Source organism: Thunnus albacares, chromosome 23 (assembly GCF_914725855.1).
Source record: "Thunnus albacares chromosome 23, fThuAlb1.1, whole genome shotgun sequence".
NCBI lineage: Eukaryota > Metazoa > Chordata > Actinopteri > Scombriformes > Scombridae > Thunnus > Thunnus albacares.
The window spans coordinates 24,532,453-24,557,846 of record NC_058128.1 but is presented as its reverse complement, the minus strand read 5'-3'; the positions used below and the strand labels follow the sequence as shown (position 1 = coordinate 24,557,846).

The 25,394-nt window shown below is 41.1% G+C and overlaps 2 protein-coding genes across 2 annotated transcripts; both read left to right on the top strand.

The window, feature by feature from the left end:
- The first annotated feature begins 5,445 nt into the window (after positions 1-5,445).
- Positions 5,446-14,300, top strand: LOC122975135 (gastricsin-like). Its single transcript, XM_044343383.1, has 9 exons — positions 5,446-5,498; positions 5,636-5,774; positions 5,882-5,999; positions 6,322-6,440; positions 6,871-7,070; positions 7,160-7,273; positions 7,403-7,550; positions 13,581-13,679; positions 13,784-14,300. Exons 1-9 carry the CDS (start codon positions 5,446-5,448, stop codon positions 13,940-13,942), a joined length of 1,149 nt encoding a protein of 382 aa, XP_044199318.1. The 3' UTR covers positions 13,943-14,300.
- Positions 14,301-17,813: 3,513 nt separating this feature from the next.
- On the top strand, positions 17,814-21,892 carry LOC122975201 (gastricsin-like). The gene is made up of 8 exons (XM_044343498.1): positions 17,814-18,030; positions 18,138-18,255; positions 18,578-18,696; positions 19,127-19,326; positions 19,416-19,532; positions 19,662-19,809; positions 21,500-21,598; positions 21,703-21,892. Exons 1-8 carry the CDS (start codon positions 17,902-17,904, stop codon positions 21,859-21,861), a joined length of 1,089 nt encoding a protein of 362 aa, XP_044199433.1. The 5' UTR covers positions 17,814-17,901; the 3' UTR covers positions 21,862-21,892.
- The last annotated feature ends 3,502 nt before the right edge of the window (positions 21,893-25,394 follow it).

Sequence of the window (25,394 nt, the reverse complement as noted above, 5' to 3'; positions counted from 1 at the left end):
ATGTAGCTTTTATTGACTAAAACTAATATACATTTTTGTCAAAAGATAATCAGATAAAAGAAATCAGGTACCAAAATAAACACTGGCGAGTAGAATCTTTTGCTGATGGGAATGCTAACCAAATCTATGACACGAATGATCCTTTAAAGAACACTGGGTGGACCAATCAGGATTTACTGAGATCTGTATTTAAGAGTACTTAAAAAGTAGGATGCTCATTTGTTTCAAACAAAACTTTTTAGAAGGAGATCTCCACGCTCTAATCTTTTCTTTCCAACAGTGCTGGATTGTCTGGCAAAAAGGAGCTACTGAAATCAGTTTAGGGAAGGAAAACACTGAAAGAAATAGAACACACCCTGTGTTTTAAGAGAGGGGAAGTTGCCTCCAGAGTGAGAAACCACCAATGGAGGATGAACAGCAGCTCTGAAACTAGCAGCTGAGGGTTCAGCACCAGCGGGTGTCACTGGCCGTCTTCCCTGGTGTGACGCTGGGTGCTGTCTCCCAGAGGGCCGAATGCAGTCTCCTCACGTAGAGACATAATGGAGATTGTCTGGAGCGGGCCAATTGAAGCAATCAATCACAGTCTGTAGGCCCTCTCTCATGGACAGCACAGCTAGCAGCAACGTGCACACTGTTTATTACCACAACCAACCCCTTCTGTTCCTCTGACATCACATCCCCTGGCAGGACAGGATTACCACTGATTTTTAATAACTGTGTGTGTGATCTTAATCCCATATGGGTACCTATCATTTGTAAAGTACAAAGGGAAACACCTTTCACACACTTACTCACACACACTATCAGGACATGCTGTACCTGCATTCAGTGTTTGAAAAATTGCTTTGACATTTTTGAAACTGCTGTGACATTTTATGAATATCTTTTAGTGCACAGAGGCTGCTGTTCTTTGTTACTGCTGTGATTCTGAGAACTGGCTCACAGTATGAGGGAAAATTCAATGTCTGTCACTCATGGAGTGCAGGAGCAAGTGACAGAAAAAATATTTGAATGTACAGTATGTCACTGCCAGGAAGCAGCATCACCTTAAGTGTCATTCCTGTTCCTTCACTTTTAGTTAAAAACTAAGTAAGAGTTTATTGAGGACTGACATTAGGAGCAGAACAGAGCTCCGATCAGCATTGGCTTACCAGATGAATACTAACATCCACATTCGTAAAGGTATACCTGGCAGGTAGCCTGTATAGGCTAATGTCATTTCTCACTAATACTCTGTCCACCACCCCAACATCCTCTCTATGTGACTTAATTGTTGGTATTGTTGAATATTCAGGTTGTGTATCATTATGTGTTGGGATGATTAGAGCTTGTTGCTACTTTGAGAGCTCCCTCAGTGAGCAGAGCCTTTTCCAACAAAATAGGAAAAAAATAAGAAAAAATACAAGAAGGTGGGGTGCAAAATTTAGTTAGCATAAGGAGGCTTTTTGCATTTAGCAGAGACGACATACTGTACATATTTTTGCTGGTTCTCACCTGTCCACAGTACCTCCCTGAGGTTTAAAGCTCAAAATATGAGTCGTCTATAATTCAACAGTGGCTGCAGCTGCACAGAGCCTTCTATATGTGCTCACACAACCTCTCTCTAAATATAATAATGCTAATGCTAGTACATGTGTACCTCTGTGCACGTTGACCTACGTAAAATCTGCTTGCCTTTATAGTTTTACTTTATGTCCCCTGATTTCTATATGACAGTTTTAATTTTGAAATCTGCTATTTTTAAATGCAGGAAATCGAGGATGCAGATCTTGATTTCAACACTGCCAGTGAGATAGATGCCATCAGTTCTGGAGTGATTCTTCCACCTGTTGAATGTCCCCTCTGGGAGCAGGATGTGGCAGGCCTTAGGGCCACTATCGATGTTACAAGACCATCTGAGTCCTACGACCGAGACATTTATTTAGCTGTATTGAACTATGTGCTAAGTCATGTACCCTAGATGCAAACATTATGTGTTTCAAGGGTTCAACCAGTTTCAACCACCAACAAGTTTACAATGAATATGTTTTAAATGTTTATTTGTTGTGACTGACAACAGTGAAGCCACATCGTAAAAAGAAAAATTCAAACTGCTTCTCAGAGTTCTGGGTAGCAAAATGTCAGTGAGACCACATGATGATAAGCCAGCCATCTAGAAATGATGTAAGGAAATTATAAATCTTATGAAATCTTGTTGCAAGATTCGCTTCAAAACATTAACATTTGATTGTCTTTTATAAATGTTCAACAGTACTGCCATTACAGTGTTTTTATGTTTACTTGATTAATTCCTCTTTCCAAATATGGCAAGATCTTGGAACTCAGTAATACTAAGAAATGTATTTATTTAATCAGAACTAAGAGTAGTAAAACAGTAGCAGTTGGTGCTAAACATTTATCAAGTAAATATTAGGTATTAGTGTAACCTTGAAACACAGAGGCAGTTAATGGTAATTGTTTACAGATTGTTAAGTTCTTGGCCTAGACGAAAAGCCTCCATTAACCTTTTTCAACTGATCATAGGACCTCATATGTCTTACAGGTAGCACAATAGTCTTGGCATATGCTGAATGTGGGCCATCTTTGTCATCTCCATTCCCCTGATCTTCAGCTATGAAGCAAATAGATAAAAAACAAGTGTTATGTTACAGTTTAAATTTAATTTTACCTTACTGCAGTGCAGTTCTTTAAAGAAGTGGATTAGACAGAGGTGCGCTCAGATACAAGAGCTGATCCAAAAAAATTAAATCAAATGTTTGTGTGATTTCATGAGGTTTGGAGCAAATTATCTATCTCAGCCAAGTAAAATGGTTATAAATGGCATTCTTCCTTGTTTGTTATTATTAGCAATAAGTCTTTAACGTATAATGGAGATATAGATTGGCCTTTGTAAAAGTTTTCATGAAGAACTACAGGTTTAGGAAAAACTGAATCATTTGTATGTATCATCTATACACAGTGGTGGAAAGTAACTAAGTACATTTACTCAAGAACTGTACGTACCCAGTAGTTTATAAAGTAATTAAATTAGCTCCACCTTTACCAGCTGTAACATTAAAGTGATGAACACATTAATACATCAATAATTATAGTCCAATAACATATGTATGATTCTGAAATGGGCCATTCTGCATGATGATTACTTTTACTTTTGCTACTTTAAGTATATTTTGATGCTAATACTAATGTAATTTGACTTAATTAAGATTTTGAATGCAGGACTTTTACTTGTAACAAAGTATTGTCACGTTGTGGTATTGCTGCTTTTACTTAAGTCAAAGATCTGAATACTTCTTCCACCACTGCCTATATGTATGCTGACTGTGATTATGGCCTTGCTCAGACAAAAAATAAAAAAAATAAAAAAAACTGCCAGAGAGCTGGCTTCTGATTTAAAAACAGAAAGTACCCTGGCAAATAATACCTATTACCATCAGCAGGATTTTTCAGGGAGAATAAAACTTTAACTTGTTCAATATCAGTATAATCACAGGTGGCAGCTTTTTTTTTTTAAAGACTACAGGCATTCATTAACTTCAATCTTTTGTCACGAAAACACCCAAATTTGACAGCTTTTGAATTTTTTATCAGCAGGAAATCAAAAAGTATATATCTTCAGCTTCATAAAAGAAGTCCTGAATAAAGTTAATCATCTCCAGCTCAAGCTGATGCCTGGTAGTCACTTTGTCACTCAGTTGAGGAAGAATAGATGTTATGATAAACTCTGCGTTTACCTATGATGAGATAAAATCAAGATGTCATAGATTTCTTAGCACGTAAGTGTTTCTGTTCATAATAATAAATGGTCCATATTGTTCTGCTCACTTTTACATCTTCCTCTGGAACAAACGGGTCAGCAGATATCTGGGTGCTACCTGGTCATACAGCTGCAGGCCTTCCCTTAGTTGTTCCAACATAGGCTGCAACCTCAGCACTGCATGGAGTATGATGGCAATACAACTGTAGAAAATTAAAAAATTCCCACAAACTTCCTATGTGTGTATTATATTTTCCAAGACAAACAGAAATACATGTCCTAGCATACCGAACAATGGACTCCATGTTCTGAACTGAGATGGCGCCAGTATATCCAAAATTTAGGATTTCATCAGATAGAACATGAGCATGTTAATGAAAAATAAAATTCCATAAAATCTAAAACCTGGCCATCTCTTGTTCTACAGAGGGTGATCCTTGTTCCTGCTTTCTTCCTTGCTCTTGCTGTCCCTGCGAGAGGTTGTGTATGAGCACATATATAAGGCTCTGTGCAGCTGCAGCCACTGTCGAATTATAGTCGAAATTCTGGCAACACAGATGTTAACAAAAATAATACACATTAAAGGAAAAACTTGAGCTGGGCATTTTAAGGAGTGTAACTATGAGTATAAGGAGTGAACACTAACGTTAGCTAAATAATAATAGCATAAAGTTAGTTAACGCTAACCCAATGCTTAGTTTCCAGCTTTGGCAAATTCCCTACCTAAAGACGTGTTTCCCTTTATGTATGTCCCGTATGATACAAAAATTGCACCTTTAATAGGCATGATCAAATTTTTATTTTAATTGTATGTCCTTAAGCTCTAAAATTTATATAGCAGTATGTTGTTTTCAGTCCTTGTTTTTTTTATGCAAAAAACAAGGACTGAAGTTTAGGACTATGTTTTATCAGAACAATAAAGGCTATCAAATTTAAACAATGTCAGAAGTGATAAGTTATCTAAGTGCTGAGATAAAACTTTTAAGTTAAGGTGATATTGATACTGAAGCCTAGATATAACACATTTATTTTCCATTCCATTTTCCAGTACAGTTGCACACAGACTATTAAACTTAACCTTGATGTTGATATTGGATAACTGGATAAAATTGTACTAAAGTTCCATCTTGAGGATTTCTTACAGCATGCAGACAGTTTTTGGGGAAAACAAAAGTGAGCTCTTACAACAAAATACTAGAAAATCTAAATGAATAATTCAGATTCATTGCTCTGTGCTCAGCATCCATTTCTTTAAAAGACAAAAAACTGTGAGTAATGCTCGGAGCAGACATGTAATGATTTTTATGTGAAACAAGCAATATTTATCACTTAAGTAGTTGTTACTGTTAAAATGCTAAATTGAGATATCCATATGAATTATTCAGTGTTAACACTATATTATTTAATCGGATAGACCCATCTGAATAACATCTTGTATCAGTTTTTACAAAAAGGAGATTTTTGGCATGTTGTTTTTATGGAATGTTGCTATCAAAGTTGGATGTGCAACTTCAGTACATAGAATCTAAGAAAAAAACACTGAGGGTCACCCTGACTCAGCTGATATGGCTAAATTTGTGATAATAGTTTGGCTGATATGGGGATTAACAGGTGTACAGTATATAAAGTCTGTTCAGCTCCACATTGAGTTGTACCCATTCAGTGGTGTTTTGTGTACAGGAGGAATCATGAAGTGTCTCGTTGCTGTTTTGATCTGTGTGGTGCTCGCTGAAGGGGTCAAGTAAGGAAACAAACCATGTATTTCTCAATTTTGCATTAAACAGACTTGTTTCATCTGTGAGCAACATCTGGCCTTTGACTTCAAGATCCCTTTAGTTAAAGTAAAAATTGTTGTGTCTTTGCTGCCTTCTTTCTCAGAGTCCCTCTGGTGAGGCACAAGTCTATGCGTGAGGCCCTGAGAGAGAAAGGGATCGAGCTGCCTTACCAGGACCCCGCTCTGAAGTACAGGCCTGAGTTCGCTACCTCTGCCTACATGTACATCAACAACTACGCTGATGTAAGAAATCGCTTCTTTCACACACTATACACACAACATTTTGATTAAAGAATTAACTGACTGATGGGTTTGTACTTTCTTTTTCCTCTAACTGATGTGTTACCCAGACCACCTACTACGGAGCCATCAGCATTGGAACACCGCCGCAGTCCTTCCTGGTGCTGTTTGACACCGGCTCTGCCAACCTGTGGGTGGACTCCGTCTACTGTAACACTAAGGCCTGCAGTGAGTACAAATCAACAAGCTTCCCACTACAAAATCCCTCATCTGTCACTTTCTCCAGGGTATATTTGCATGTGAAACACTGCCGGAGGACTTAAAGCTGACACAGGAGAAGCATGCAGAGCTTCCAGTTTGCCATCTTGTTTCCAAGAGATTATATATTGTACATGTAGATTTTTAGTGTAATTCCAGTCATGCCATCTAGCATTTAGCTTGTGATTCCTATAATCAAGTGAATTTTCAGTATGTCAGAAGGCTCTGCACAGCATGAGCACATGTTTATGGCACTGGCTTCAGAGATAATCCTGATCTATGCCATTTACAGACACACACAAAAAGTTCAACCCCCAGCAGTCCTCCACCTTCACTGCCAAGGATCAGTCTTTCTACCTGCGCTATGGGACTGGAAGTCTCTATGGAATCTTTGGATATGACACTGTCACTGTGAGTCTGAACCACCATACTAAGCAAGTACACTGGTTTGAAGGCGTTGCCTTTTTTTAAAATTCACTTGGAGCTCACTGGACTAGAGTAATAGATACTGAAACATAGAGCCCGTCACAAACTAGAATGTTGAGTTGGTGATGTAGAAACAGTCTCACAGTAAATACATCCCGAACAAAGGTGTAACCAGAGTAGCATCATGCTGGAAAGTGTAAACACACAAAGACCAGTGCAGCAATTTTCGTTTTAAGTGTTGAGTTAGTGAAAAGACAAGAAAACTCTATTCATCGCAGAGAATTTAAAGGATCATTTGTAATGATCGTACAGTCAGTAGTCATACCTATCTTGACTAGGCTGTAGCTTGAATGAGTATACAAATATATGATTTTCTTGTCACACAACATATTGCTTTGTATTTCGGACTTTGTAGATTGCCAACATTGTGATCCCTAAACAAGAGATTGGTCTGAGCACAAAGGAGCTTACCGAGAACTTTGTGTTGGCCAAGTTTGATGGCATCCTTGGCCTGTCCTATCGCGCTCTCTCTGCTGGAGGAGAAACTCCTGTCATGGACAATATGATTGCTGACAACCTGCTGGATGAAAACATATTCGCTTTCTACCTTTCCAGGTACTGTATATCTGACACCAGATGTTTAAACGTAACAGTAGATAAGCTAATATGGCCAGCAGCTAAGTTTGGTATTGTTGTTGGTTTAGGGAAGGAAAAGAGGGCAGCGTAGTGTCTTTCGGAACAGTGGACACCAGCTTGTACCGGGGCTACATCTATTGGACCCCTGTCACCACTGAGAACTGGCAGATTGCCGTTGAAGGGTCTGAATCTTTCAACATTTTTATCAACATGAAGTGTCAAATGACTGCCTAGATGAATGATTATTTTGTGTGGTGATGTGACTGCATGAGAAACTAACTTGGCGGTTTGGAATGTGTGGTGCACTGCAGCTTCCAGATCAATGGTCGGGAGACCGGCTGGTGCTCCCAGGGCTGCCAGGCCATTGTGGACACTGGAACCGCCCTGTTGGCAGCCCCAGCCCGGTTCATATCTGGCATCATGCAAGTCATTGGAGCCAAAGAGAACCAGTATGGAATGGTAAGACAGACAGACACTCTCTCTCACACACACATACACAGATGAAGCAGTCAGAAAGTAAGCCACCATTATTATCCCTCATACTTTGTCCTCAGGTTGCACCATTTAAAAGCTACTAGTGCAGTGCCTGTTCAAAACATTTTCTCAATACCTAGAGAGAGTTGTGCCCATTGTCTAAACACCTCTCATGCAGACTATCAGTAGATGCTACAATTTACAGATGTTCCCTAAACGCCTCACACACAGGCTATCACTAGATGCTAAAATTTACCATGCGGCAACCGTGGGACTGAAAAATAAAGCCAATGCGGAAGTGCCAAAAACTGCAGTTCCACTGAGGCTGGCTCCAAAAATGAGTCAATCCCCATAGACTCCCATATTAAAATGCCCAACTATACAGCAGAAATAAACATGTTTACAGCCTGGTACAAAAAACAGTTTTTGGTCTCTATAGCTAATTTACCCTTTCATGACAACTGTACAGGGGGTGAATGTTTTTATAATTCACCCATTTAAATTTTATTAAGCCATGATGGAAGACACGGCTGCTTTGAGTGACAGATCCGCCAGCCGCTAGGTCGCTTGTTTCAGCCATTCGGCCCGCCTCTTTGCCCATTTTGGATTGGTCAGGAGTTAGGCAGAGTCACGCGCTGCAAAGATGGCGACAGCCGGAGCGGCTCACTTTGAGCTTCAACACCACTCTTCAGAAACCAATGGGTGACGCTGTCCATATTTCTGCTGTTGAATCCACATGCAGATGAAGAAGCAGAAGCAACGTATTTATTGTTTTAAAAATTATGATTACACTGTATGTGTGTTACTATTTTACATAGATCATGATGAATTGTTCCTGTCTTGTACTGCAACTCTGCAACATCAGCAGACTCATCAGCTAAGGTTAAAGGAAAGTTCAGCATTATATTTGTAAAGAGGAAGATGTAGAAATTAAAATTCGTTGGAGACAGGATGAGACATGTAATCTGGGGGTCAGTTGGGCAGGATGGCTCTTGGACAGGAGAACTGAAAACAGACATGATGTTATCTACAAATCTGTATTTGATAGTGACAAGGTTGTCTAGTACACCAGGGCTAGACCCAAACGCACGACTCGAACAACAGTTCCAAATAACAAAGTCTTTTAATAGCAAGTTCGGTACACGGGCAGGTAGTCAGAGAAGGCAACAAGACCAAAAGGGCTAGGCAGAGGCAGAGTCAAAAAAGCAGATCCGGGGTCAAAAAGGGAGCTTGAGATAGACATGCATATTCGACCCAGACAAGATTCTTACTCCAGGAGGAGGTACAACTGGTGACTAGACAGCGAAGGCCCTTCTCCAGCTCCTGTTTCAGCCTCTCTGTCTGCCTGTTGGACTGGGAGTGATAGCCAGAAGTGAGGCTGACTGTGGCTCCAATGAGTGTGCAGAAGGCCTTCCAGAACTTGGATATAAACTGTGGCCCCCGGTCAGACACCACATCCCTGGGGAAACCATGCAAGCGGAACACAAGATGCAGGACCACCTCAGCCGTTTCCTTGGCTGAGGGTAACTTGGGCAAAGGTATAAAGTGAGCCATCTTAGAAAATCTGTCAACCACTGTGAGAACAAGAATGTTACCTGCAGAGGGTGGCAAACCAGTGACAAAGTCCAGTGAGATGTCTGACCAGGGGCGCTATGGGATGGGCAGAGGATGGAGGAGACCAGCAGGAGGGTGTGAGGAGGTCTTATTCCGTGAACATGTAGGGCAGGCTGCTACATACTCTCCCACCTCCTTCTCCATGGCCGGCCACCAGAAACGCTGCCTGATGATGAACAGGGTCCTTTTCACCCCCGGATGACAGGCAAAGAGGGAGGCATGGGCCCAGTGGATAACCTGTGAGTGAACAGAAGGGGGAACAAACAGCCTGTTCGGGGGACAACCCACAGGAACCGGGACACCAAGTCCAGCTTGCCTAACTTGTTTCTCTATCCCCCATGTGACCGCCCCAACAACACAGGAGGATGGCAAGATATTAGAGGGCTCTAGACAGGAGGGTGCAGGGTCAAACTGGTGGGACAGTGCATCCGGTTGAGTATTCCTGGATCCAGGACGATAAGACAGAATGAAACTGAATCAGTTGAAAAAGAGAGCCCACCTTACCTGCCAGGGGTTGAGCCTCTTAGCAGAGCGGATGTATTCCAAGTTTTTATGGTCTGTCCAGATGAGAAACCACTGCTCAGCGCCCTCCAGCCAGTGCCGCCACTCCTCCAGAGCCACCTTAATAGCCAGCAGCTCTCTGTTGCCCACATCATGGTTCCTCTCTGAGGGGGACAATTTTCAGGAGAGGAAGGCACATGGATGGAGCTTGTTATCCACTGGGGACCGTTGTGACAAGACCCCTCCTATTCCCACATCAAAGGTGAGGATGGGAGCCGTGGTGACACTGGTCTTAAGTCTCTGAAACGAGAGTTCAGCCTGGGGAGTCCACTGAAACTTGACATTAGGGGAGGTTAGTGCATGTAAGGGGGCTGCAATAAAACTAAAACTCCTGATGAAACGTCTATAGAAATTGGCAAACCCCAGGAAACGTTGCAAGTGTTTCCTGGAGGTGGGAGTGGGCCAATCAGGCACAGCACTAACCTTGGAGGGGTCCATCTGGAGGTGGTCCTGTGTGATGATGAATCCCAGGAAGTAAACAGAGTTGACATGGAACTCACACTTCTCAGCCTTGACGAAAAGCTGGTTATCCAGGAGCCTCTACAGGACTCAATGAACATGCTGTATATGAGTCTCAGGGTCAGGGGAAAAAATCAAGATGTCATCCAAATAAACAAAAACAAAGTCATTTAACATATCTCTCAGGACATCATTAACCAGGCTTTGGAAGACAGCAGGGGCATTAGTCAGTCCAAATGGCATCACCAAGTACTCATAGTGCCCACTAGGACTATTGAAAGCAGTTTTCCACTTGTCCCCCTCCCTAATCCTCACCAAAAGATAGGCATGTTTGAGATTGAGCTTGGCAAAGATCTTAGCTCCCTGTAAGAATTCAAATGCTGAAGAGATGAGAGGGAGCGGGTACCTGTTCTTGATGTTGACCTCATTCAGACCACGATAGTCGATGCATGGTCGGAGGGACTTATCTTTCTTGTCCACAAAGAAGAATCCTGCCCACGCTGGAGAGGAAGAGGGCCGAGTAATCCCAGCCGCCAGGGAGGCTGAGATGTACTTGTCTATGGCCTCACGGTCCGGGGCTGACAGGGAGTATAAACGGCCCTTAGGGAGAGAAGTCCCTGGGAGCAGGTCAATAGCATTTTCATATTCTCTGTGAGGAGGAAGGGAGGTAGCCCGGGACTTGTTAAACACCTCCTTGAGGTCATGATAACACTGGGGAACCTTGGCTAAATCAGGATAATCAGACTAACTTGGGCTTAGGGCTGACTGATGCGAGCTGAACAGAGGGAGGTTGAGACTCTCGGGGACCATGAGAGGGAAAACAATTTTTTAGGCACCCCTCCCCCCAACCCATAATTTCCCCAGTGGCCCAGTTAACTTGCGGGCAGTGCTGGGATAACCAAGGGAACCCCAAAATGAGTGGGTGTAATGGGGAGCTATAGAGGTGGAAACTTAGCTGTTCAGTGTGTCCCTTAGCTGTGTGGACTTGAGGGGGCTCGGTGCGGTCAGTGACTCTATATAATAACCTCCCATCCAAAGCGCTGACTTCTAAGGGTTTAAAAAGAGGAAACACAGTCCATAAAACTCTCGTCAGCACCAGAGTCTATCAACACCTTGAGTCTTTCAGAGAAAATAGGGGAAATTATCTCTACATCAGTCAAATATCGTGGCTTATAGTTAGGAGAGATTGTTTGGCTCACCAGCGCCCTCCTCTTCACCGGAGAGCTCGATCTTTTAACGGACAGGAACTCAGAAAGTGGCCAGGCTGACCACAATAAATACACTGCCCCTCCTGTAGACGTTGCTGCCATTCCTCCAGGGACAGTCTGGTGCGTCCCAACTGCATGGTTTCCTCCTGCCCACCAGAGGGTGCTGCTGCCACTGGAGAAGGTGATCAACACGGAGAGGAGCATTGGACAGGAGGCCCCCTCCAGGAGGGAGAGGAAAAGGACAGACGGGCCCTCTTCATTTCTCGTTCTCTCAGGCGGTTGTCAATCTTAACAGCTAAAGCAATAAAGGAATCCAGGTCAGAGGGGCGCTCCAGGGAAACCAGCTGGTCCTTAATGGCACCGGCTAGCCCATGGTGGAAGGTATCGAACAGGGAGGGGACATTCCACCCATAGTCAGCTGACAGGGTGCGAAACTCGATGGCATAGTCAGCTACCTGGCGTTTACCTTGGCATAAGTCCATGCAAGCCCGGGCAGCATCCGGACCTGGAGCCAAGTGGTCAAAAATCTTGGACAGGGTGGACGTGAAGAGGTCCAGAGAATGGCTGCTGGCTGCAGCTCAAAGAGGAGTCCACACTGTACCGGAAAGACCTGGCAATTGTTCTCGTTCCCCAAAAAGCGCTCTGGTCTGGACAGAGGGAGAGCTACAGAAGAGGACACAGTCACAGGAGTGGGAGGAGGAGAAGTACGGGCCGGTGAGGAAGCAGCTGACGAGACAGGAACTGGAGGGCTGAGTTTACCCAGGAGCTGCTGCATTTGGATCAGTAAGCTTACTCACTTGGTTAGATAGCGAGGTGTGAAGCCCCTCGTAACAGGAGTTGAGTTCCCAGAGGCCGTGGCAGACCGAGCTCAGCTGCTCCTCATGCTGAGTGAGTTGCACGCCCTGAGAGTGCAGAGCGGCTTCTAGTGTGGTTGAGTTGGCTGGGTCCATGGTGTGGACAGTTCGTACTGACAAGGTTGTCTGGTACACCAGGACTAGACCCAAACGCACGACTCGAACAACAGTTCCAAAAAACAAGTCTTTTAATAGCAGGTTCCGTACAGCAGGCGGTCAGAGAAGGCAACAAGACCAAAAGGGCTAGGCAGAGGCAGAGACAAAAAAGCAGATCCAGGATCAGAAAACACTAGAGACTGTAACAAAGAAGATAATGCTGGAACGCTTGCGACAAAGGGCTAAGACGAACTGGCACAGGGAGCGGGGATCACACAGAGCAAATACACAAGAGGAGTGAGGGTAATGAGACACAGGTGGATGGTGACGAGGACAGGAGCGGGAAACACACAAAGGCAGGAAGTGGATCTGAAACGAGAGGAGAGTTAGCAACCAAAATAAAACTGGAAATGCAGAACTAAATGGGAAAGAAAAAAAACAGAACATAACCTAAAGACAGGACGAGTCATGACAGATAGATTAAGAAAAGGACTGTAACGCCCACTTAAGGTGTATAAAAACTCGTTGTAGGCGCTCCTCGAGGAGCCTTTTTCTTTGTAACCTCATCCTGTGTGTTGCACTGCGAAACGCTCCTTCTTGTACAAGAAAATAAATTCTGTTAAATTTTGATACTTCGGCTCTAGTCTCTATTGTTTTAAAGGTTATTATGAAGAAAATTTTTTAACATTTACGAAGGTACTTTTTATATATTCCTGAACATGCCTGAGACATCCTGCACTAAGTTTTGAACGTACATGCCGAGTTTCATTCACAGCACACAGTTCAATAGTAGAGCTTAAGTCTCTTAAACGTTTTCAAGTCATTAACACTATGGATGCAATCCCCCTCCGACCACAATGTGGGTTGCAATGGTAGAGTGGCGCTGTCAGTATTTCCACTCGTTGACTCCACAGGCAGAAGAAGAAGTAAATCAATGTTGTAGGAGCAACATTATTTATGAGATATTTTTATATATTTCTTAAGAACTGCTCATCCAAACAACTTGACACATCAACATTGCACTTCCTCATTTCCATCTGCCAGGTAGGAAGTAGATCGGATGAATGGTTCTCGAGATATGCGAAGGACAAACATACATACATACAGAGATTCCTTGCTTTATATAGAGAGATTATGAGCAGTCAAGTCAAGTCAAATCACACAACTTGCCTGTACTTTCTGTCCCTTTCACACAGTATCTCTTTGTTGCCCTTTGTCTCTAGTTCGTGGTGGACTGCAGCCAGGTCGACAACTTGCCAGTCCTCTACTTTGTCATCAGCGGCGTTCCCTTGCCTCTGCCTCCTTCTGCTTACATCATTCATGTATGCATAACATTAGCATGTATTTCTGTGTGTCTGTACATTCCATGGTTTGTGTTTGTGGCTGTGTGTACAATGATATCCCTATCTCCTGTCTCTACCTCCAGCAATTACTGGATGGAAAACCAAGCTGCTCAGTGGGAATCTTCCCCACCTTCTTGCCCTCTAGTGAGCCTCTGTGGATCTTTGGAGATGTGTTCCTCAGAGAGTACTACTCCATCTACGACCGCACCAACAACCGTGTCGGCTTCGCTGAAGCTGTCTAAGCATCATCAGTGTAACCTAACCTGACCTAAACCTGATCAGACAATGATGATTAAGTTTGTGTCCACTCAAAAACTGCTAAGAGACTGAAGCTTTTGTACATTGCAATCAATCAATTCAAACAAAATGAGTTTCATTTCAGTTAATACATTTGTCTCTGTAAAGTACAGCACATATTATTAGGATACAAGTCTTTAAAATCTTTAATTTGGTATATACAGAACTTGACAAAAATACTTTAGTTGGCTTTGTATGTTCAAAACAAAGTAAAATTAAATATGCCCATGAATGCACAATTCTCAAGCAGAATAAAGGTGAAAATGCTCACTACAAGTGTTTCAATGTTTCATCCCTCTAAATAAGCCCTTGTTATCCCAACAGCACAGGTCCTGGGCTGAGGAACATCAAAGGGTTTTCTTCTTGTATAATTAACTTTGGGCCTGTGTGTGTGTTTGCGCGTGCACACGCACGTAATAGTAATAGATGTAACAGACCTTCCCAACAGACATACTGACTTGTCATAGCAGGACAAGCAATAGGTGAAACTGATCACATTAATGATGGCTCAGTTCCATTCAAGTTCCCAAGAAACAGGTGAACCATCATGCACTGCATCATGGGATTCAGCCATTATTATTGTTATTAATTGCACCTGTGATTTTCTTGCTTTGACATGTCAAAATGTCCTCTGTGAAAAAGGTCTATTACACCCTACATAAAATCTCAGGACATAGAAAGACATACAACTCTGTTCCACCATCGAGAGAATTAAATGAGGATAAATTGTTACTTATCAGATGGACTGTTTGTTTTAAGACTAGTTGTGTAAAAGCAAATGTTCTAGTTTTAATTTCTATCTTTTATATGATTTTATCATTTCAATGTAGCAGTAAAATTGTATGTATTGTATATAGTGCACAGTGGTGAAACTAAGTCGCCTTGTTGCATTGGTGCCAATATAATGTGACTACTGGTGCCAGACATTGTGAAACAATATATTTCATAGCTAAAAGTGACAGTTTTTCATTACAACATGAAAACATTGTCAACCTGAGCATGGTCTGTGGGTGTAAGAGCATAAAGACCTTTCCACCTGGATTCATACACAAACAGAGGAGCTGGAGGTTTCCTATCTGTCAAAATCCTAAAATAGTGCCTTAAGAAAACCTGGGGAAAGAAGGTCACTAATGAGCTCCTCACCCACCCAAGTCTTCAAGAAAACTATGTTGTGGGTGTGTCATACACAGTGGAAAATCACCACATCAGTTCAGCTGTATCCAAGGCAGCTGCCACCAACACACAAGTAGAAGGAAATCCCATGTTTGATTTTGGGTGAAGGGTTGGAGAGAGAAATGGAGAAACAGAAGGATACAGAAGACAGGTAGGGAATCAAAGGAACTGGAATAGAAAGTGGACAAGGAGAGAGGAAGATGAAAATCCTATAGCTGGGCAATTTAAAAAGTACAAGTGCACTGGAGAAATGATATTGTAATTAGCGGCTGCTGCACCATTATCAGGGGTGTGGAGGTGCGGGGTTTGGGTGTGTTTATTTGTAACTGCTGTTAAACAATCAGAAAATAACGTTTTCTTCCTCCCATTCCCCGGCTTTCACGCTACCACTGCTTGCTCTCCTCATCCACTCGCTAGCTCTCATCTTAAAATGAGTCAGGAAGGCGTCAGCAGCAAAACAAGTGTTTGAAACAGCTGTACTGTATTGTCAAACAGCAATTAGCGAAACTGGCCATTTCATTACTTTATATTCATGTAATATATATACAAATGTCAATTAGATTGTTATCTGCATGAGAAATAAAGAAAAAGAAAAAAAAATGGTTACAATAATCATCCGCTTATAGTGATTAATTTGACCCAGACAGACGTGATCACTATAAGCAGTTTCCACTGTACTAACTAGCTGACGAGCCAGCCAGAACGAGCAAAAGAGATATAAATAGTGTTATTGACAGCTCTTTACATACTTTGCTTTTATATGCCCTTTAAGCATTTGGAAACAATCATATCAGTAGGCATAGATTATTGTTTATAATCAGTTAATATCAGAGAAAGGGTCACATTGTGTTGATCATAACACAATTTTATATCCCTCAATTCCTCAACATGTAGATGGATATATGAAATTTCTTCAAAAAAGGCTGGCAGCTCTGCTTTAGGCCAGTCAGGTGAGAAGATTTTACCAGTTTAGACAAATGCAAATTTAAACTGGTTGATCACTCATTAAGCCTTGAGTTCTTCTAAATCTGAGTTTAATAAAATAACATGTTACTGAAAACAGGTGAAGAGAGGGAGAGGAGGAAGATGGAGACTGACAGAGCTGAAGGAGCAGGTCTGATGGAGGTTAGTGATCAAGAAGAAAGCGAGTGGGAGTTGTTTAAGCTTTCAGTTAAAATTAATACTGAATTTTATGACATAAGCTTATTACTCATACTAGGCATAAACTAGCCTAAATGATTTTATGACATTTTTAGTTTTAGAGGTTCACACATCAAACATCAGTCTGTGTATGAATAACATACTTAGGACCTGCAACTTATCTAAGAGAGAAGAGATAGCATTCCTTGACTTCAATACCTTTGCTTGATCTGTGCCTGTTGTAAGTGGATGGAAAGCATTTAAGTCATATTAGATCCGTGCCTATAACAGACTATGAAGAGACAGATCTATTGTGTTGATTTCACACCTATTGCGACTAAATTCATGACAGACATTTTGGGTCCATTTACAAAAAAATTCTTCCCCCAGACCTACCTGGTAAAGGCTTAGCCCCCCTATCCATAAGTCTCTAGTGATGCCCCTGATATGATGTCTGTCAGAGTAAACCTTTATAAAAGTAGTTAAAACAATTAATAGGCGTGATCAAATTTCATTTTAATTGTGTGTCCTTAAGCTCTAAAATTTATATAGCAGTATGTTGTCCTTGTTTTTTTGGTGCAAAAAACAAGGACTGAAGTTTAGGACTTTGTTTTATCAGAACAATAAAAGCTATCAACTTTAAACAATGTCAGAAGTGATAAGTTATCTAAGTGCTGAGATAAAACTTTTAAGTTAAGGTGATATTGATACTTAAGCCTAGATATAACACATTTATTTTCCATTCCATTTTCCAGTACAGTTGCACACAGACTATTAAACTTAACCTTGATGTTGATATTGGATAACTGGATAAAATTGTATTAAAGTTCCATCTTGAGGATTTCTTACAGCATGCAGACAGTTTTTGGGGAAAACAAAGGTGAGCTCTTACAACAAAATATTAGAAAATCTAAATGAATAATTCAAATTCATTGCTCTGTGCTCATCCATTTCTTTAAAAGACAAAAAACTGTGAGTAATGCTCGGACATGTAATGATTTTTATGTGAAACAAGCAATATTTATCACTTTAGTAATTGTTACTGTACTTCCCTTAAAATGCTAAATTGAGATATCCATATGAATTATTCAGTGTTAACACTATATTATTTAATCGGATAGACCCATCTGAATAACATCTTGTATCAGTTTTTACAAAAAGGAGATTTTTGGCTGTGTTTATGGAATGTTGCTATCAAAGTTGGATGTGCAACTTCAGTACATAGAATCTAAGAAAAAAACACTGAGGGTCACCCTGACTCAGCTGATATGGCTAAATTTGTGATAATAGTTTGGCTGATATGGGGATTAACAGGTGTACAGTATATAAAGTCTGTTCAGCTCCACATTGAGTTGTACCCATTCAGTAGTGTTGTGTGTACAGGAGGAATCATGAAGTGTCTCGTTGCTGTTTTGATCTGTGTGGTGCTCGCTGAAGGGGTCAAGTAAGGAAACAAACCCTGTATTTCTCAATTTTGCATTAAACAGACTTGTTTCATCTGTGAGCAACATCTGGCCTTTGACTTCAAGATCCCCTTAGTTAAAGTAAAAATTGTTGTGTCTTTGCTGCCTTCTTTCTCAGAGTCCCTCTGATGAGGCACAAGTCTATGCGTGAGGCCCTGAGAGAGAAAGGGATCGAGCTGCCTTACCAGGACCCCGCTCTGAAGTACAGGCCTGAGTTCGCTACCTCTGCCTACATGTACATCAACAACTACGCTGATGTAAGAAATCGCTTCTTTCACACACTATACACACAACATTTTGATTAAAGAATTAACTGACTGATGGGTTTGTACTTTCTTTTTCCTCTAACTGATGTGTTACCCAGACCACCTACTACGGAGCCATCAGCATTGGAACACCGCCGCAGTCCTTCCTGGTGCTGTTTGACACCGGCTCTGCCAACCTGTGGGTGGACTCCGTCTACTGTAACACTAAGGCCTGCAGTGAGTACAAATCAACAAGCTTCCCACTACAAAATCCCTCATCTGTCACTTTCTCCAGGGTATATTTGCATGTGAAACACTGTCGGAGGACTTAAAGCTGACATAGGAGAAGCATGCAGAGCTTCCAGTTTGCCATCTTGTTTCCAAGAGATTATATATTGTACATGTAGATTTTTAGTGTAATTCCAGTCATGCCATCTAGCATTTAGCTTGTGATTCCTATAATCAAGTGAATTTTCAGTATGTCAGAAGGCTCTGCACAGCATGAGCACATGTTTATGGCACTGGCTTCAGAGATAATCCTGATCTATGCCATTTACAGACACACACAAAAAGTTCAACCCCCAGCAGTCCTCCACCTTCACTGCCAAGGGTCAGTCTTTCTACGTGGGCTATGGGACTGGAAGTCTCTATGGAATCTTTGGGTATGACACTTTCACTGTGAGTCTAAACCACTAAACTAAGCAAGTACACTGGTTTGAAGGCGTTGCCATTTGTTAAAATTCACTTGGAGCACACTGGACTAGAGTAATAGGTACTGAAACATAGAGCCCGTCACAAACTAGAATGTTGAGTTGGTGATGTAGAAACAGTCTCACAGTAAATACATCCCAAACAAAGGTGTAACCAGAGTGGCATCATGCTGGAAAGTGTGAACACACAAAGACCAGTGCAGCAATTTTTGTTTGAAGTGTTGAGTTAGTGAAAAGACAAGAAAATTCTATTCATCACATAGAATTTAAAGGATCATTTGTAATGATTGTACAGTCAGTAGTCATACCTATCTTGACTAGGCTGTAGCTTGAATGAGTATACAAATATATGATTTTCTTGTCACACAACATATTGCTTTGTATTTCGGACTTTGTAGATTGCCAACATTGTGATCCCTAAACAAGAGATTGGTCTGAGCACAAAGGAGCTTACCGAGAACTTTGTGTTGGCCAAGTTTGATGGCATCCTTGGCCTGTCCTACCCATCTATCTCTGCTGGAGGAGAAACTCCCGTCATGGACAACATGATTGCTCACAACCTGCTGGATGCCAACATATTCGCTTTCTACCTTTCCAGGTACTGTATATCTGACACCAGATGTTTAAACGTAACAGTAGATAAGCTAATATGGCCAGCAACTAAGTTTGGTATTGTTGTTGGTTTAGGGAAGAAAAAGAGGGCAGCGTAGTGTCTTTCGGAACAGTGGACACCAGCTTGTACCGGGGCTACATCTACTGGACCCCTGTCACCGCTAAGGGCTACTGGCAGATTGCCGTTGAAGGGTCTGAATCTTTCAACATTTTTATCAACATGAAGTGTCAAATGACTGCCTAGATGAATGATAATTTTGTGTGGTAATGTGACCGTATGAGAAACTAACTTGGTGGTTTGGAATGTGTGGTGCACTGCAGCTTCCAGATCAATGGTCGGGAGATGGGCTGGTGCTCCCAGGGCTGCCAGGCCATTGTAGACACTGGAAGTTCCCTAATGACAGCCCCAGCCCAGTTCATATCTGGCATCATGGAAGTCATTGGAGCCCAAGAGAACCAGTATGGAATGGTAAGACAGACAAACACTCTCTCTCACACACACATACACAGATGAAGCAGTCAGAAAGTAAGCCACCATTATTATCCCTCATACTTTGTCCTCAGGTTGCACCATTTAAAAGCTACTAGTGCAGTGCCTGTTCAAAACGTGCCTGTTCGGAGCATGCCGGTTTCTCAATACCTAGAGAGAGTTGTGCCCATCGTCTAAACACCTCTCATGCAGACTATCAGTAGATGGTACAATTTACAGATGTTCCCTAAACGCATCACATGCAGGCTATCAGTAGACGCTATAATTTACCAAGTGGCAACATCCGGGGCTGAAAAATGAAGCCAAAAACTGCAGTTCCTTGAATGGCCACTTGAGGCTGGCTGCAAAAATGAGTCAATCTTCATAGACCCCCATATTAAAACGCCCAACTTTACAGCAGAAATAAACATGTTTACAGCCTGGTAAAAATAACAGTTTTTGGTCTTCATAGCTAATTTATCCTTTCATGACAACTGTACAGGGGGTGAATTTTTTTTTTATAATTCACCCATTTAAATTTTATTAAGCCATAAAGTTATGCATAATGGAAGACACAGCTGCTTTGAGTGACACGCCCGCCAGCCGCTAGGTGGCTTGTTTCAGCCATTCGGCTCGCCTTTTTGCCCATTTTGGATTGGCCGGGAGTTAGGCAGAGTCACACACTGCAAAGATGGCAACGGCTGAAGCGGCTCACTTTGAGCTTCAACACCACTCTTCAGAAACCAATGAGTGATGTCACGGTGACTATGTCCATATTTTAAAACAGTCTATGTAATTTACCCATGTTCCCTAAACGCATCACATGCAGTCTATTGGTAGACACTACAAGTTATTGATGCTCCCTAAATGCCTCACACACAGAATATCTGAAGACTACAATTTTGAGTTGAGCTGAATTTGATTAGATGAACCGTTCAAAATGTGCCTGAGACGATGTGTTGAACACACATACAAAGTTCCTGCGTGTGAGGAGCAGGAACAGAGCTTAACTTTACTCTAAACTTTTTCAATTGATTCTCTGTGGTAGGTCTTATCACTACGTTTGTAATCTCATCTCTGACCAAAATGTGGGTTGCAATGGCAGAGTGGCGCTGTCCATAAGAAAATAAGAAAAAAATAAGAAACAGAAGCAATGTATTTATAAAGGTACTTTTTATATATTTCTGAACATGCCTGAGACATCCTGCACCAAGTTTTGAACGTACATGCCAAGTTTCATTCACAGCATACAGTTCAATAGTAGAGCTTAAGTCTCTTAAACGTTTTCAAGTCATTAACACTATGGATGCAATCCCCCTCCGACCACAATGTGGGTTGCAATGGCAGAGTGGCGCTGTCAGTATTTCCACTCGTTGACTCCAAGGGCAGAAGAAGAAGTAAATCAATGTTGTAGGAGCAACATTATTTATGAGGTCTTTTTATATATTTCTCAAGAACCGCTCATCCAAACAACTTGACACATCAACATTGCACTTCCTCGTTTCCATCTGCCAGGTAGGAAGTAGATCAGATGAGCGGTTCTCAAGATATGCGAAGGACAAACATACATACATACAGAGATTCCTTGCTTTATATAGAGAGATTATGAGCAGTCAAGTCAAGGTCACACAACTTGCCTGTACTTTCTGTCCCTTTCACACAGTATCTCTTTGTTGCCCTTTGTCTCTAGTTCGTGGTGGACTGCAGTCAGATCGACAACTTGCCAGTTCTCTACTTTGTCATCAGCGGCGTTCCCTTGCCTCTGCCTCCTTCTGCTTACATCATTCATGTATGCATAACATTAGCATGTATTTCTGTGTGTCTGTACATTCCATGGTTTGTGTTTGTGGCTGTGTGTACAATGATATCCCTATCTCCTGTCTCTACCTCCAGCAATTACTGGATGGAAAACCAAGCTGCTCAGTGGGAATGGTCCCCACCTTCTTGCCCTCTAGTGAGCCTCTGTGGCTCTTTGGAGATGTGTTCCTCAGAGAGTACTACTCCATCTACGACCGCACCAACAACCGTGTCGGCTTCGCTGAAGCTGTCTAAGCATCATCAGTGTAACCTAACCTGACCTAAACCTGATCAGACGATGATTAAGTTTGTATCCACTGAAAAACTGCTAAGAGACTGAGGCTTTTGTACATCGCAATCAATCAATTCAAACAAAATGAGTTTCATTTCAGTTAATACATTTGTCTCTGTAAAGTACAGCACATATTATTAGGATACAAGTCTTTAATATCTTTAATTTGGTATATACAGAACTTGACAAAGATACTTTAGTTGGCTTTGTATGTTCAAAACAGAGTAAAATTAAATATGTCCATGAAACTGCACAATTCTCAAGCAGAATAAATTTGAAAATGCTCACTACAAGTGTTTCAATGTTTCATCCCTCTAAATAAGCCCTTGTTATCCCAACAGCACAGGTCCTGGGCTGAGGAACATCAAAGGGTTTTCTCCTTTTATAATTAATTTTGGGCCTATGTGTGTGTGTGTGTGTGTGTGTGTGTGTGTGTGTGTGTGTGCGCACACGCACGTAATAGTAATAGACGTAACAGACCTTCCCAACAGACATACTGACTTGTCATAGCAGGACAAGCAATAGGTGAAACTGATCACATTAATGATGGCTCAGTTCCATTCAAGTTCCCAAGGAACAGGTGAACCATCATGCACTGCATCATGGGATTCAGCCATTATTATTGTTATTAATTGCACCTGTGATTTTCTTGCTTTGACATGTCAGAATGTCCTCTGTGAAAAAGGTCTATTACATCCCATATAAAATCCCAGGACATAGAAAGACATACAACTCTGTTCAACCATTGAGAGAATTAAATGAGGATAAATTGTTACTTATCAGATGGACTGTTTGTTTTTAAGAAAGCAAATGTTCTAGTTTTAATTTCTATCTTTTACATGATTTTATCATTTCAATGCAGCAGTAAAATTGTATGTATTGTATATAGTGCACAGTGGTGAAACTAAGTCGCCTTGTTGCATTGGTGCCACTGTAAGGTGACTACTGGTGCCAGACATTGTGAAACAATATATATCATAGCTAAAAGTGACATTTTTTCATTACAACATGAAAACAGTGTCAATCTGAGCATGGTCTGTGGGTGTAAGAGCATAAAGACCTTTCCACCTGGATTCATACACAGACAGAGGAGCTGGAGGTTTCCTATCTGCCAAAATCCTAAAATAGTGCCTTAAGAAAACCTGGAGAAAGAAGGTCACTAATGAGCTTCAGCCCCCCATAAATTTTCTTTAGCACCCCCAAAATAAATGTACATTATTAGTTTAAATCATCAATAGTTTTTTCTCATTCATTTTTCATTAAAATCGATCAAATTGTGCCATTGTGTCTCCAAATTCACAATGCACCTGAAATGCCAGCCACTAGGACCTGGCATTAGAGGCTGCTGCTGCTCTAATCCAGCGTTTCCATTGGCTGTGCTGCCCGCTCTTCACTTCCTGTACCATCTTTGGTAGAGACTGTAATGGGAGTCGGAAACCACTGAAGTTGTGACAAGATGTTGGCTAAGACTTTACCAAGATAAACATAATATAAAGTGTGAAATAGTAAGTAGTTACAGAGTGAAGATACCAGGCTCCAATATGAATTTGTAGCAAATGATGGTCAATGTAGTGAGCTATCAAGCTGTTACTCGCTTGTTACTTGCTTAACTTTAGCTAACTTTAGGTTTGAGTGAGGAAAAGACAAGAGGATAGGCTGTATAACACTAATGTTATACAGTGGAAACAGCTTATCAACTGCTTATATGGATCAAAAAGCTCAGGACAATCAGTTTTATACAAATGCTGTTTAAATAATTTGCTTATATTAATCAATAGTCTGCTTACAGTGTTCATTTTGGGTCTTTTCATAAATGAAAACATGGGGAAAAAATTAAAATCATGGTAATTCTATTTTTATTTTTATTTTTTACATTATTCCCATGATACACATATGATATTGGAATTAGCGGCTGGGGCACCATTATCAGGGGTGTGGAGGTGCGGGGTGTGGGTGTGTTTATTAGTAACACAGTAAACTTTGAAGTAAGTAAGACAGACGTGATCAGTATAAGTGGTTTCCACTGTACTAACTAGCTGACGAGCCAGCCAGAACGAGCAAAAGAGATATAAATAGTGTTATTGACAGCTCTTTACATACTTTGCTTTTATATGCCTCTTAAGTATTTGGAAACAATCATATCAGAAGGCATAGATTATAATCAGTTAATGTCAGTGAAGGTCACATTGTGTTGATCATAATGCAATTTTATATCCCTCAATTCTTTAATCTGTAGATGAATGTACGACATTTCTTCAAAAAAGGCGGCAGCTCCGCCCTAGGCCAGTCAGGTGAGAAGATTTTACCAGTTCAGACAAATGCAAATTTAAACTGGTTGATCACTCATTAAGCCTTGAGTTCTTCTAAATCTGAGTTTAATAAAATAACATGTTACTGAAAACAGGTGAAGAGAGGGAGAGGAGGAAGATGGAGACTGACAGGGCTGAAGGAGCAGGTCTGATGGAGGTTAGTGATCAGAAGAAAGTGAGTGGGAGTTGTTTAAGCTTTCAGTTAAAATTAATACTGAATTTTATGACATAAGCTTATTACTCATACTAGGCATAAACTAGTGTAAATGATTTTATGACATTTTTAGTTTTAGAGGTTCACACATCAAACATCAGTCTGTGTATGAATAACATACTTAGGACCTGCAACTTATCTAAGAGAGAAGAGATAGCATTCCTTGACTTCAATACCTTTGCTTGATCTGTGCCTGTTGTAAGTGGATGGAAAGCATTTAAGTCATATTAAATCCGTGCAACAGACTATGAAGAGACAGATCTATTGTGTTGATTTCACACCTATTGCTACTAAATTCATGACAGACATTTTGAGGCCATTCAAAAAAAAAAAATCCTCCCCCCAGCCCCTCTTGGTAAAGGCTTAGCCCCCCTATCCATAAATTTCTAGTGATGCCCCTGGTAGTTATGCTTTATTTCTAACATTCACGTTTCCATGCCACACATTTATGGTAAAAAAAAAAGTATTTTCCACCAGATTCGTAGATACAAATTCCAAAGTATGCATGTAAAATGCAACATCATTGAACTTCTTAAGAAGAAACAATCTGTGTGGCTTTCCTAAAATCATAATTTGTATATTCTGTAAATAATATATTCTGTAAATTTAAGATGAAATATCAACACATATTACATGCATAGACTTTTGATATTTAGTATTTAAATAGTATATAATAGTATATTCATTCATCCTCTGGATCCTCATGGATATCCTCAGCAAATTTCATGGCAGGTTGTTTTGTTCTGGGACAAAGTGTCAGACGTCACCATCCACAAATTCATTCATGCAAATATCACCGCAAACCCTTTTCTGGGAAACACATTTCATTCATGGCATGAATTATTCATTCAGCATTTCTTTCACAATTACACCCATTCTATTACCAAGGCAACAGACCTCTCAACAATAACACATACACACACATACACACACACACACAAAGCTAGAAGCTAAAAGCTGTTTGTCCATCTCA

Coding starts and splice junctions, on each gene's coding strand:
- LOC122975135 (XM_044343383.1), top strand. CDS start 5,446: ATGAAGTGTCTCGTTGCTGTTTTGATCTGTGTGGTGCTCGCTGAAGGG. Junction 7,274..7,402: donor TGGCAGATTGCCGTTGAAGG/GTCTGAATCTTT, acceptor GGTGCACTGCAG/CTTCCAGATCAATGGTCGGG. Junction 13,680..13,783: donor CTTCTGCTTACATCATTCAT/GTATGCATAACA, acceptor CTCTACCTCCAG/CAATTACTGGATGGAAAACC.
- LOC122975201 (XM_044343498.1), top strand. CDS start 17,902: ATGAGGCACAAGTCTATGCGTGAGGCCCTGAGAGAGAAAGGGATCGAG. Junction 18,697..19,126: donor TTGGGTATGACACTTTCACT/GTGAGTCTAAAC, acceptor CGGACTTTGTAG/ATTGCCAACATTGTGATCCC. Junction 19,327..19,415: donor TTCGCTTTCTACCTTTCCAG/GTACTGTATATC, acceptor TTGTTGGTTTAG/GGAAGAAAAAGAGGGCAGCG.